The sequence below is a fragment of the Ambystoma mexicanum genome, chromosome 9, assembly GCF_040938575.1.
Source record: "Ambystoma mexicanum isolate Mex_15411 chromosome 9, UKY_AmexF1_1, whole genome shotgun sequence".
Taxonomy (NCBI): Eukaryota; Metazoa; Chordata; class Amphibia; order Caudata; family Ambystomatidae; genus Ambystoma; species Ambystoma mexicanum.
The window spans coordinates 452,173,565-452,188,589 of NC_090931.1; the positions used below are offsets into that span (position 1 = coordinate 452,173,565).

Below are 15,025 nucleotides of genomic sequence, written 5' to 3' on the forward strand. Positions count from 1 at the left end.
CTTCTCCTTTTCTACCTCATATCCTCTCCCTGCTAGTATGGTCACGAGTCGAACTGAGTCATCGCTGCATCTTTCTTCTGTCTCACTGCACACTAATATATCATCTAAGTACTGAATTAGTGCATTTTCAAGCTGTACATTTCCTAAATCCATCCGAAGGACCCTGTTAAAGATCAAGGAGGACTCACAGTACACCTGGGGCAATTAAGTATGTTTTAGGCATGTATTTCTATATGAAAATTAAGTCAAATCATGTGAGTCCTAATGAAGGGGAATTGAGAAAAACATGTTTTTTAAATCTATGACTGTAAAATATTTGGCTGTGGCATGGATATTGCACAATATTGTAGCTGGATTTGGAACTAAAGGAAACTCTGCTTTGAAAATATTATTAAGAAGGCAGAGAGCCTGAATAAATATTAATGGCCCCCCAGGCCCCTTTCGTTTTCGTCACAGGGTGTACAGCCAGTTGCATGAAAAATCTGATGGTACAAATATTCCTTGCTGCATTAAAGTGGAAATGGGTTCGAATACGCCCTCATCCACTTCCCTGGACTGCTTTGCTCGTGGCAGGATAGCTCCAGGCTTCAGCTTGATTTTAACTGCTCATACTTCTTTTAGTAGACCTACACCATAAGGACTACTAGTCCATAAGATGCTTGGCACCTTTCCTAAATCTTCCTGAATAAATGACGGTTTCATTGCTTGACTGCACTGGCTGTACTCCTTATGCTACCACACCTTCACCACTTGTCAATACCGCTCCTTCTATATCAAACCTCGACAATCTTTTCTGAACTAACTTTGCTTCCTCTTGCTTTCTGCCCTCTGCTTTTTTCTTGTTCTTATCTTGCAACAATCGACAATGATGTACAATAGTCACAAGACATTAAATAAGCGGTATTGCATCGCAATTTGGAATATAGTACTATTGAGTTGCTTTTTCTTTGTTTAGTAATGTCCCACTAACTGCAAGAGGTTTTATGGAGCGAGTGCTTAGCTCTAGTACTGCTAAATGTATGGATGGTGTTCGGCACATGTGGTGCATAGAGCGGCCAGGCGAGGCAGCGACCCGTGGGCTGTGATGAAAGATTGTATCATTCCATGGCTCTGTCCCATCCGCGGCAGCCACATGTTGCTGCTGCCAGTGGAATGCATGTGCAAAGGAGTGGATGGGATAAGCAGAGTTGCTGCTCCTGCTGCTGTCCTGTTATGGATGTGGTTAGAGGGTAGGGGACAGGGTGGCTAACTCCTATGAGGGGGCACCAGTGCTGATGTGCTCAGTATCTATCTGCATACATAAAGTCACATACCATACTGCTGACTCGGAGAGACTCTCGACCATTTTATTGATCAATTCTGTGTGTGTTTATTCTTGAAATCTAACACACAGTTTTAAAAATGTATGGCCACGGCTGGAGGAGTGGCGCGTGTGAACTAATCACTCCCGAGTTTGAGAGAAAGTTTTACAGGGCACATTTTACCAACAGATAATTGTGCAGGGACCTGGACCTGAGCAGCGAGTAGACATGGTGGGGGCTTTTATTAAATACAGGAAGAGCTGTGTTCAAGTACAAAATAAGACTGCGCGAGTTCTGACAGGTCTTTGTGCAGATCATGCTGGGGGCTGGTGCGAGGTTGAAATACTGGCTACTGCTGTTGTGTGAATTTCCAAATTACGTTTTACATTTACAGTTTATAGTTTGTGTTGTAATGTATGCACTCTCTATTAAGTATGTTTACTTGATCAAGCCTGTGTCATGCCACCTTTCACAAACCCCATTAAAGGATTTATGAGGAAAAGGCACAAAGTAGTCAGGTTTGGACATATTTAGCGGTGCAGCACAAAGTATTATTTATTTGCCAGTTACAGGCACAAGAGCACTGCTCCAGTATAAAGCACGTGTCATAGTAAAAGCCTGATCCCCCTCCTTCTGCCAGAATTGAAAAAATACTTTAACATTTAAAAGGCAGCTATGAACATGTATCCCAGCAGTAGTCATTCAACCTGCAGAGCTGCCTAGTCAGCTTTCTGCTCCTGCAACAGGAGTATTGCGCATTAGTCCCGTCTCATTTAGTATGTACAGTGACTCAAAACTGTAAAAATGCATAGATGGGGTGGCAGAGTGATGTTCTACGCAACACTAATTGTCTTTACAGACACCCCCTCACGCCAAAATACTCAGGTGTGCTTAAGCGGCCGCACATTTTCAGAGCCCTCATGACCAGGAGAAACTTCAGAGGAAAACAATGTGATCCGAACGGTCCCTCAATTAATCTCTTTTGTTATTAGCATGGACTATGTGTGAAAGGTTAGGCAGGGCCCGATTCTCATCATGGCGCAGTGAGGGTGCTAAATAGCATGACTCACAGCGCCATTTCTTGACGCCCAGGCACCACTGCTATTGTCATGTGGGCCTGGACGTCTTCGCAAAGCACGACAGTGCTTTCCCTGTAATCCGCCCGATTTCTAATGGAAACAGGCGGATTGCAGAATCTCTGCAGCATTTTCGTTCAATAACAAGGGAATCGTTATTTAATGAAAATGCTGCCGAGATGAAAACAAAAAAGCATGTGCTGTTTGGGTGTGCAGATCGTGACAGGTGAGTCCTGCACTGCATTTATTTATCTTTGTTTGCAGACGAGTGCATACTGCCATCCATAGTAGAACCATGGATGGCAGTATTCACTCTTCTGAAAACTAAGATGCAGTGCAGGAGCCACCTGTCACCATCTGCACACCCAAACAGTTCATGTGCTTCTTGTGGCACTCCTCCCGTACAACACCAATTTGGTACCGTACTTCGGCGACAATTTTAGGCAGTTCTGAAATTGGACGAGTGCCACAAGAATGCCCATGCAAAAGGAGAGATAACGAAAGTGCCGGTTGCTAGGTTGGTTTTCAGCCCTTCCTAGAAACCGACACCCATATTCCGAAGGTTGCGCAATCAGTCCGACTTCGGAAGATTGCGCCACCTTCAGAATAGGTCGTAATTACCGAAAATGTTGTTAGCACTTTTTACGACATTTTCGGTAATTAACACCAACTTGAGAATCGGGCCCACAGAACACAAAACTCCTTTTCAAACATTCGTTTTTTTCCAGTCTACGAGCTTGACAGGCAAAGCGGTTTGCTTTTCAGTCAAACGCTGTTAACAGCAGCAGAAATGGTTGTGACAAATATCTATATTTTGGTAAGCTTAATGAGATCTTTTATTTTAGGGTGAGACTTAGTGGTAAAAGTAAAATGCTGAAAAAACAGATTTCAGACTTAAATTATTTTGCATTCGGCGACTTGTAGTTTTCTATTCAGGGTTTGGAAAATAAAGGTACAATGATATTCTTTTGGCTTAACATCTTTATATATGAATTTACATATGATCTGGTTACTTTGTGGCTTACTTGGTCTGACAGCCCCTGTAGCGGGCACCTATGTGAACAACCTTAAAACCGTTATTCAGCCCCTACTAAGAAAGTCATCCAGCACAGACAATATCTGGGTACATAGGCGTATACAGCAAAAATAAATTACTTCCAAACACGATGCATAACAAGTAACTATAACAGCTAACATTTAAGATGCATCTACTCCTCTTTAGTAGATTACTGGGCACTTTACACAAATATGTCAATAGAACCTAGGCTGACGAGCACTTCCTTTTGTTCTTGGATGTGGCCAATGCCACCTCTCTGGGTAAGATTTAAGAAAGCTAATACAATTAGTTAAGGCCTGGGTCAAAAAAGGGTCAAAACAGCATAATACCTTGAAACTAGAAAACAAAGTAAAGCCGCATCAACCCCGTGGCAATTTAGGGACAAAATAGGTGGCCTTCCAAACACACAGACATTGAATGGAAGAGCTGAACTGGCAGCCAGCGGTCACAAGGAACAACTAGAACCAAATCCACATCGAGCTAAAGTCATGACCTCCTATACGAGCCTGCGTTTAAATATGTTGTGGCACAGGCAAACACAGATTCCAGCAATGTTCACAAAATGCCAAGACGGTTCTAATTGTTTACAATCTGTGCAGTAGAAATAATTATTGGCAACAATCAACCTCTTGCAGAAACCTAAGATGGCTGTGCATCTGATAGCTTCTGCTTCGAACAGATGACCAGTGTCCATTACTTAGGGATTAAAGATGTTTGCCTCCATGTTTAACATCTGAGGTCTGCCACTCCATTATAGAATAACAAAAAGGGCACATTTGTCATGGAGAGTGTACTCATGAACTGCAGAGCATACATAATGCCTTTATTTAAACAACAATGCGTGCCCCCTTTGTGTAAACCGTATTACTTAACTGCAGGAGTGGGCAGAGCATATAATGATTTCTTATGGGAATTCAGGACGAACATAGACACCCTTAGCACTTTAAGGAAGGTTTTGACATTGGAAGATTGGATCCTAGACTCCAACACCTATCATTCCTTTCAGACCCTTTCTCAGGCAGTAGCTAGCTTTCAAGAACAAAGTAGGTATCATCATGAAATGAGTTAGCCTAAAAAGCTGTCACCTATGCAATATTGCACTATTTATGTACACACCCACAGTGGCCTTTCTCTCCTCACAAATGATGACCCCTTTCTCCCATCCACATACATACTGTCACCTGTAACACTTCATACACAGTCACTGACCTAATTTTAAACTGAAGAACAGTCCTTAAAATAGCATTTATTAAGAGGATAACTTAATGTAGCAGGGAATGTATTTGGTTCTGTGTCACTGCAGCCCAAGTAAATTCTTGTAGATAATGGTAAAAATATACTTCCAGCCCCATTGCAAATAGTGATGAAAATAATTGCTAATCATTTAGGTTGGATTGCTAATAAAAAAACTATGATTTAGCAATTTTCACTTATCAATTTTGCAAAACAAATGTATGCCTTGTAGTCAACAGTATTTCGGGCCTTGGCTTCGCTTCCACCCCTACCTGTTTATTCATCTGCCTTTGCACTGGCTCGGGCAATCCCTGACACAAAAAATGGTTAAATAATGCCACAGTTTTATCCCACGGCTCTCTGGTCTCATGTCTCCAGCGCTCTTGAATCTCTTGAATAAGGGCAACAGGCTCTTCGTCCTCCCGCATTTTCCTGGTTTATAATCACTCCCATGACTGATGTGTAGGGTTACTGTACTCTAAGCGCTTGTACTCTAAGCGCTCTACATACGTCTGCAATTATTAAATGGCGCTGCATCACGTGTCGTGTGTTGTGCCGTTATACTCGCATACCCTGCTCGTCTCCAAATGTCATCAGCTCTCTCTCCTAGTATGGCTGCTAATAGGCCCTTTACGTCACTCACTGCTAACGTCATTCCCGCTGTCAACCTTTCTAACTCATAAATCTATTTTCCTGCACCCTCAGTCAAACTAGGAAGTTTACATTTCAAGTTATCTTTATCCTTCTGTGGCCACAGTATATATTGTGGCCATCCTCCCCCTTTCTCTAATAATGTGAATTGTGTATACCCTCACCCATAATCATACCAAACTACACTTCTCGTTTTCCAGGTGGGGCTAGTTTTACCCACCTGTCTTCATTCTGGCAGCGACCTTAATCTGCTCACATATGGTGGGGATATATCCCCTGCAGTGTGCAATTGTGCTGGTGGTTGTTCAGAATATGGTGTTGGTTCCAGTGTTTTCTGTTTAGGGTCTTCTAAATCTGACCTTTTCCTATACTTGGATCTATTGAAAAACCACTTGCATCCTCTCTCTGTGTCTTCTCGTTTTGTTCCCTTTCTTCGTCTGACATCATTATACTGCAGCTTGTATGGCTATCATCCCTGTCCTCGTCATTTAGGTCTAACCCACTTATGGACAGTGCTCTATGTTCATCTGCCTTTATGTCACCCAATTTACTGCCTGTTCCTTCTGACAAAGATCCCTCATGTTCCTTTTAGCTTTATAGCCATCCTTGTCCCTCATGTGCCTATATAAATCCCCAATCCTTTTCCCTATACCTTATTCGCCTTGCTTGTCAGCCCAGGTCTGTATTCTCAGTATTACCTGCAGCTCTATAAAGCACAGTTGCGATCCTCTCTCTTCTTCCCTTTGTTCTTGTGCTTCAACTGGCACTATGCATCTATTAACAAGTTAATCTATTTTGTCATGTTTTGTTCCCTGCTCCTTCTCACTTCTTCTTCCCTTCTCCTCATCTCCCTCATACCTTCTTGGCAACCTATGTTCTTTCATGCACTGGGCTTCTTTTTCACCATGTTTCTTCTCCTTTATTCTCTATTTCTCTTTCTTGTGTTCCTCATACCTTCTTTGATCTTCTTTTTGTTTCCTCGCTTTCTCCTTCTGCTCATTATATGCTCTTTCCTGTTTCTTTTCTTTCTCTTAGTGTTCTTCTCATTCTTCCCTCTCTAACACTATCAATACCTTTTCCGTCTAACTTGAGTAATATCTGTCCTCCCATCCATTCAATTTTGTACTATAATTCCTTCATTAACTCTGTCCTTCTCCTCTTTTTGTCTCTTGGGTTCCTCCTCTATTTCTATCCATCTATTTCTTCATTCATCACGCTCTTTCTATTCATCATATGTCGATATATTTTTTCATTCCTTAATCTTACTTTCTTCCATACTGTCTTCACTGTTATAAGAACGAGGTGCATACACTGGATTAACAGAATTAGTCTGCAGATCTTCTAGGAGCTGCAGGAATGGTGATAGTGGGCAAGTCATTTGTGATTCAATCTTAAACATGAAGGTGTTAGCTAAAGAGTTCAATTTCATAAGGGACAAATGGCTGCTGCCTTAATTCAGTGTGTACAGGTAGTATACTGGAGAATAGTTCATGGTAGGCACTGGCCACTGACATGGCCCAACCTGCACGCCATGTTTAATGGATGCAACACTTCATCCTAACAAGATGGATCAATTAAATATGATTAAATTGGACAGTAATACGTTACTATTATAGCCTTAAGAAGTTGGTGGAAATTGGTAAAATTAGCAATATAAAAAAACAATATCATTCTTTATATATTATATCGTCTCCTTCTTTATGTAGCCAGGTGATCAACCTTCAAAACTGCTCTTAAAGTGCCTGCTATTTCTATGTTGGATCCTTTTATTTATTGTCACTCCAGGATAGAGCACGAGCCAGCTTTATTTTTATTTTAATAACTCTTCCATGATGAAAAGTTTCTCAGGATGCCAGTATGTTAAACAATATTTGGGCAGAGGGGTTACATTCGAGGGTCTCACAGTTATGTTTAATTAATTTATTACATTTTATTTTTATGACACGCCTTATACCATGCCTGAGTTTGGTTTCTAAGCGCGGATCCGGGATTCAAACCTCTGTTTCTATGTGTGATCTTGCTTCCAGACCAGCACGTTGCCCCTGTGCTATCCTCCGTCCATATACATGGTGGCAGCCATCAGGTCCCGTATGTTGATTGGAGCCCCTTTAGAAATGTTGATGGCACATCTCTGACTGTCTTTCACTGATGAAGAGGAGACTCTACTCATGCCTCTTAATGCCTCCCTAAAGCTAATACATGTTGCAGTTGCACACCTGCTCATATACAGTTTGCCGGCATCTGGCACGAGGATGGCATTGCTGTTTTCCCTTGATTTGATTGGTTGTACCTCTTTTGGGCTTTTTTCCTTAGATGACTCATGAGGCAAAGGTCAGAAGTTTGTGCAATATTAATATAATTTGTATCTGTTTGGTCTTCAATCTGCCCCAATGGTGTTCTTTTGCAGGTGGCAGGAATGCGGTACTTACATCGAGTTCTTGGACCGACGGTAAACCGTGTCTTTGAGGAGAAAAAGTACATAGAACTGGATCCCAGCAAAGTGGAGATCAAGGATGTTGGGTAAGAACTATTTTTAAATGTACATCCAGTGGAATGTTTGAAACTCGCTTCAAAGTGGGTATGTAGCAAGGCAACAACAAATACATGTACACCTTCCAATCCAGCAGATCGCAGTGGCTAGATCATGTGTCCAGGATCCCACTAGACTACAGACAAGGGTAGATTGTTAACCTATTGCATGCCTTGGGCAGGGTCATTCACAGGATCTTTGACCCATTGAAATATGAACAAATAGCGGTGGTGGTAGACAACCACTCATTTCAACAACAAACAAAACACTGAAAATATCTTACGCTCTGTAACTGTCTGTTGGTGAAACGAAATCCCGGTCATTTTATGGCAGATAATGTTTTGCAGACAATCTTTCCAGGAAAATAAAAATGCCAAAAAGAGCATTCACCCAGGCCTCCAAGATGAGGGCCTGTGGTGTGTTCTGCACTGTGCAAATCAAACGACTTCAATTGCCTCCAATCCCTGCCTTTTTGGAGCTATTTCTAGTTCTGGAGGAAGCGGTTGAATGTAGTACACAGCCTTTTATCTACAGTCAGAAGTTCTAATCTTGTAGGAATGCAGGGCATTTATGTTTCCAACTGAAAAGGAACCTCCAGCAGTACTGGCACATAAAAATACCAATCAGGCTCTTATCGAAAGGCCGTGAGTTTACATATCACACAATTTCCATGGGCAAATAACATGATGATGAAATTAAGTCTGTGTATGCCATAGGATATCGTATTAGTTAAGAACCACACATTTCTTGCATAAGGTGCTTTCCCAGGGTCTACGGTATATGCAAATGTTTATGAAAACCATCATCGCTGTAGAACAGAAGAGAAACAGAAAAGAACATGGTACTCGTTTCTACATAACAGGGCTTCATAATTCAATTATAACACTGAAATAAAAATGTGGGCATAAACAAGCAAATGGGAACTCAAAGCATAAATAATGTGTCTCACTAACACTGTTATCAGGTCAAATAAAACAAATTCATGAAGCGTCATCACAAATTGAGGCCATTCTTACTTTTGGAAATCGTCAATGGATCATGTAAATTATATACATCTAGCTATTATGGACCATAACATTACAAAGTGCAGTAGTATACTGCTACTAATAATTGCTGAAATTAAATCAACATTGATATATATTTGAATATGATGGAGACCTTGAGAAAACATGTTACATGTGAAACACGTGTTGGTCTGAACAAATAGGATATACTATGAAGTAAACATAGTTTATTTGATCTGGATTGGTATTTGGTTTTGGGAATGTTATCATAGAGAAACTAACTCATATCTGCTTAGAAACCCCATTGCTACTTATCTGTTGGTGCTGTCCTACTGGATACATTTTTCACCCACTATGTCAGTCCAGCTCTTTCCTTTGTTAGTCGCACGGCCTTCTAGTTGGCTTGAAGCTCATGGCCAATACTGTTCTGCCAACTCTTTGTTGAGATATCTCCAAAGAGGGAACCTGGAGAAACATCTTTTGGCAAGACTCTCATTTATCTTGACATTTCTTCTTCTTTTAACTCAAGAAATAAAATAAGAAAAAGATTGTGGTAAATACAGCCATTCATTTGCTTTCACTGCTGTCACATTATGGACAGATTCTCCAGGGAGCCCGGAAGAAGCACTGCAGTGTCAGTTTTCCTTCATTTCATTGTTTCCACTCCTGGAAGAATACCCCTGTACATAGGCATAGGGCCTCATTACGAGTTTGGCACTAATCCCACCGGTACTACCAGCGGGTTGCCACCGGACTTGTAACACTTTGCCGGCGCCTGATATCCAGAGTGCTAAAGAGCAGCATAAAAGGGTAACAGAAGCACTTTATACCACTTTTTCTACTCTGCAGTGCAAAATGAGTAAATGCCACCTGGCATGTAGGCTTGTCGGGTAGAATATACAATGATTTCCTATGTAATCCGCCTGCTTTTTGCTGGTATAAAAATCAGGGGTTCTGCCTAGGTAAATCATTGGATTTAAGCCAGCGTGAAAATCTCATGCTGCCGTACAACCACATTGGTTTTGAAAGCAAAGGGTAAAAGGTATGCCGAAATGTAACTCCTGTCCTGCACCACCCTCCACCTTCAAAAACAATTCAAACAATTAAAATGCCCCATAGCATGAATGGAGGTGTTAAGGAAGGTGTAAACCTTTTACAACTGTCTTTTTTGCCTTCATTCTCACTCTCGAGGCAAAATGAGACCCTATACTCACCACAGTGAATGACAGATGTGGTATTTGCTTTGTCATCAGAGTAGAGTATTACCACTGTCAAGATCTTCAGTTCCTTCTGAAAATAAGATCCTCGAGACTTCTCCAAGTGAGTGCCTTGGTAGTAGCTTTTCTTCACAAGATTCAATGCATAACAATGACTTTCCAGATTTCAGAGTGACTGAGCCTGCAAATGAACTGGGACAAGTCTATATTGCATCTGGTACATAGCATCTAACACCTTGGTGGATCCAGAAATAGTCTGAGATGAAGCATGTCACCTTCAGACAAGGGCCATTTTTATTTATCTAGGACCAATGTCTGCATCTGAAGAGCATTCAACATCTGAAGGTTCAGAAAAGTATAACCACTTGTGAACTTATTGGCAGTGTGCATATTTATATCAACCAATGTGATTCTTTACAATATCTCTGATGGAATTGTCAATAGGAACAATGGACAAAAAACATCCAAAAGTTGGGAAGAAAAGTTAACTCCCGTAAAGCTCTCTGGTCCCTCGGAAGCGGGTATGCAAAGTATCCAATCAAAATAGATTTCAATTCCAAATGCTACTCCCCAGCCACACAATTGTCTTGTTTTCATCACAGAATGGGTGAGTCAATTTAACGTGTAGAGTTTCGAAGGCGGCCAACAGAAATGTCATGCCACATCAACTTGCTAAAACTGCAAGCATTTCACAAGGCACTGACCATTCCTCAACCTCCGATAAATGTCAAAAGTATTCTAATATAATCAGAAATATACCATCTGAACAGACAGGGACGGGATCACGTGCAGCACCCTTCTCAGAGTGTGCTTAGCAAATGTGCCATTTGTTCCTGGTGAGTAGAATACATCTCACTGTGCTCTATCTAACCAGTGCAGAAAATGTGTGAGTAGACACCTTGCACTGTGCTCTTAGAAGAGCATCATTAGGAGTTCAACGAGGAAGTCTTGTAGGCATAATCACATAAAGGGGACCTCCAAGTGCAGATCCCATCACATCACCCAAATACCCAAATGACCAATAATTGCATGACAAATGATTTTCTGTATGCCTCCTTCCAATCTCCTTGATCCCTTAGGCATTATTGAAGATGAAAGAATACAGTCCAGCATCATTTTCATTGCCCGGACGAGGCCTCAGCAGTGGTTGTACACAGACTTTCATTGGCCTCACACCGTAGGCTCTCATGCATATTGGAGAAGAATCTTTCAGAACAGCCTCCCATTACTGAGTTTAACTGCCTTGATACCAATTTCCTGCAATATGTCCAGATAAAACTACAGCAAGTCTGTACGAAAAGTATACAGTAAGCCAAACGAGCATTCTCAAGGTAATCAGGACTGCAATAATTCTCTGAGAGTTCACCTATTGGCCCACCTATTAGCTACTGAAGTCAAGCGGCATCAAAGAGTCATGTAAAAAGTGGATGGAGTCCTGCATTTCTTTTTGCTACCGAAATGGGGGAAGGTGTCTTCCAGGCAGGCATAGAGCTAATTCTACTTGAGAAAATCTAGTTTCTGCTGCTCTCTTACGTAGGAACACACCTATTGATGAGATTCTCAGAGAAGCTACTTCACACTTTCACAAAGGCTTATTGTCTGGTTAGTCCCATCTAACTTTTGATATTTCTCTGTTTTATGGCAGCTTCCAATTTGGTTGGTCTCATAGGATGTGCTGCAAATATTGTAAATTACTAATTCATCCGGTATTCCCACCTGAGGGGTAAGCATAAATTAATATAACAATAGATGAAGAATTGAGCAAACAATACTAGTATGGGGAACCAACTTGTGGGCTCCTTCTGAGTGCTTAAAACCCCTGGGTAGAGCAGCAGAAGGTGGGTAAAGATGGACAGGATTAAGCTAAAGATCTGCATAGTCGAAGGAGGGTCCAAATACAAAGTTAAGATGAGGAAAACAGGAGAAGGTTTGCTAATTTACTTCCATTATCAACCAACCATGTTATAACCCCAAACAAACTCTGGAACTGTGACAGTATTGTTAATTCCTACCTTCAAATCTGAAACCATTAAAATACCCTGTGATGGGAAGACCACTTTTAGATAGGGCCGGACTTGTCCACCAAGGTCAGCAATAGCTCAGGAAGGAACAAATGACTCAGCATAGTTAGGAGGATGGTCCCATAACGAGGAGCAGTTGCAGTGGGGCATTTCCAGATAGCCCACAATTTAGAATGAAACTGTGTTGAGCAGCAGCACAGACGCCTTAGTTTCAGTGCAGAAACAAGGCACCTACTTCTGTTCTAGTCACAGACAAATTAGACAGAGGCTTAGAACAAGGCACAATGGCCTGAAGGATTTTCCATCTCTCCCCACTGAATCAGAGAGATAGGATTCCGTAAACTAGAGAGAAGCAGACCTTTGCCTTTGGAAGGTCTGGAGGAAGCATCACAAGCTCACAGCATCTTCCCTCTCAGCTGTAAGGACATGGATCCAGGTAGAATCTTATGAATACAAGAAAAGGTAGTAGGCGCCCCTTTCGAGCTAGAACATGGCATGATAACCTGTTCTGTGGATTTTTTCCCAGTTTGAGAGTCTGCAGCCAGCGCTTTTTGTTCACTGTACTTTTCACAAAGGAGGAGTATCCATTTGCATATCAGTTTTTGTCCTGCCCACAAGGGCAGTTCACCACCAAAATGCCAGGCAAACCTCCTTTGAACAAGAGTACCAAAAGCAACCCCATACACATGTTCCAGCCTTGTTGGGCCTCATCAGTGAGGTGGAGCTGTGCCTCTCTGAGTACAGTGAGCAAGGGGTCAATGGGCCTCATTCCGAGTATGGCGGTAAGGGATAGCGGCCACCGGTAACGAGACCGGTGGCGGTAATCCCTTACCGCCATACTCCGAGTTCCCTTTGCGCCCTCGCCCTTAACGCCTGCTTTGAGCCGGTGTTAAAGTCGACGGCGCAAAGGGGCCTCCAAGCCAATAACGGTGACCGTAATGAACGGTCACCGTTATTTGCATCTTCCCCATTCCCATTGAGCCCTATGGGGGCTCATTTGGGAATGGGGAAGAGCCTTGGTGAATGGGGAATTACCGCCCCGCCAACCTTGGAATGGGGCGGTAATTCGTCCATCCACCAAGGCGCTGCCGGTCCTGGTACGGCGTCAACCAAGGCGTTAATAGCTCCATTGGTTAGCGCCGTACTCGGAATGAGGCCCAATGTCTCGGTTCCCCCAGGTAATTTAGGGTGACCACCCCCAAGTTCCTTGCAAAAATACAAGAAAAGGTAGGAGGTGCGCCTCTCGCATGATAACATGTTCTGTTTTTTTCCACACTTTGAGAGTCTGCAGCCATCGCTTTTTGCTCACTGTACTTTTCACAAAGGAAGAATATCCATTTGCATAGCAGTCTTTGCGATGGCTGCAGACTCCCAAAGTGAGAAAAAAACCACAGAACAGGTTATCATGTCACGTTCTTTCTAGAGAGGCGCGCCTGCTACCTTTTTGGTAGGATCTTATGAATGTCTTGAGATCCCCAAAGATAAACACATATCCACAGCTGGGGGATACACCAGCCCTCCAATCAGCATACATGCACCATTCAATATTTTAGCGGCTATCAAATCTGGGCAAGCCAGCCAAACTTCACTTTTGCAAGCATGTAGATTGGGATGTCTGTGAGACCTTGTCCAATCAGAATGGGGTGCTCCACAAACAAAGGGTACCTTGGTAGGCCCTGCAAAGGGCCTGTGTAGGCAGAATGGCCATTTTGGTCCTTCCTCATGCTCCAACCACACAAGGATGTACCACAAAACAAAATATTTGGATTTAGGATTTTCAAAATGTATTGGTTGTGGGCACCATAAATGCACATTTTGCTAACAAAGCACTAAAAATGCTAGAGGGTGATGTACTCAAAAGCAAAAAATATATCTGCCACCAACATACCGCCCAGCATACTTTCTGAATGAGAACACCTCAGTCAGGGACAAAATGGAAAGGTCAAGGAACATCCCTTACAGAATAGCCATAGGGGCTTCTAAAGACAGCCCACGATAAATGAGTTGCAGCTGCAGGAGGATTTCAGTAGAAGTCCCCCTGACATCAAATGTAGGTGCAGAAAACCAAAAGGTCAATGAGACTAGTAAAGGAAGCAAAATAAGAGCCATACATAACTTTCTGACCTAACACATACTATGATAATATGTTGTTAGGTGGTCGGTCAAAATCTTGAAAAAAAAATCTCGACTAACAATAAGGTTGAAAAAAAAGGGCCAAAAAAAAAAAAGTCGCATTTCTCTTTTTTTAATTATATATTTATTTTGGGGTCCGGGGTGAAAAATAAATGGTAAAAAAAAAGAACATTAAAAAAAGGGTGCTTGGGGGGGAACCCCCCCCCATTTCGAATAAAAAACATCATTAAAAAAATGCAACTTTTTTTTTTCGGCCTTTTTTTTCGAGATTTTCTTTTTCGAGATTTATTTTTTCGGTCTTATGACCATAAACCATGTTGTTAGAATACCCACCTATGGTAACATGGCAGCTGTAGTTACAAGACACTTGATAGATATAGATTTAGAGCCCGATATGTAAAGCACATGCCGAGCATTGCCAGGACACAACAACAGAGCGGATTTGCTCCCACATGCATGCTCTACTCCGCAGCAGATGAAGGCACCATAGCATGCATATGGATCCACGGGTTCAACTGAAGTCTGTTGATAGTTGTTGGCCAAGAATTGATGTAGTAACACTGTGTGAGACTACACAACCCTTGTCTGCTTGGTATAATATAACCCAGATTTTGGGATAGGGCTGTACTACACAAGTCGATAGTGTGGCTGAGCAGCCAGGCCTATCTCAAGAGGGCTAAATGTGTGCTGTAGCAGTGAAATTCATAAATACGTGTAACCAAGTAACACTTACACTCAATGTTTCAGTTATAAATAGTTATTTATTTATTTTACATCTATTTTTAAATGAGCGTTCTTTAAG

General features: G+C 42.0%; 1 protein-coding gene across 1 annotated transcript in view; it reads left to right on the plus strand.

Annotated features, from left to right (window-relative positions):
• Window positions 1-15,025, plus strand: part of LOC138488168 (ras GTPase-activating protein 4-like) — a 1,092,176-nt gene that overhangs the window by 865,485 nt on the left and 211,666 nt on the right. The window contains exon 12 of the mRNA XM_069614957.1: window positions 7,726-7,838. Coding sequence (XP_069471058.1) covers window positions 7,726-7,838 — 113 coding nt within the window. The remainder of the gene's footprint in view (window positions 1-7,725; window positions 7,839-15,025) is intronic.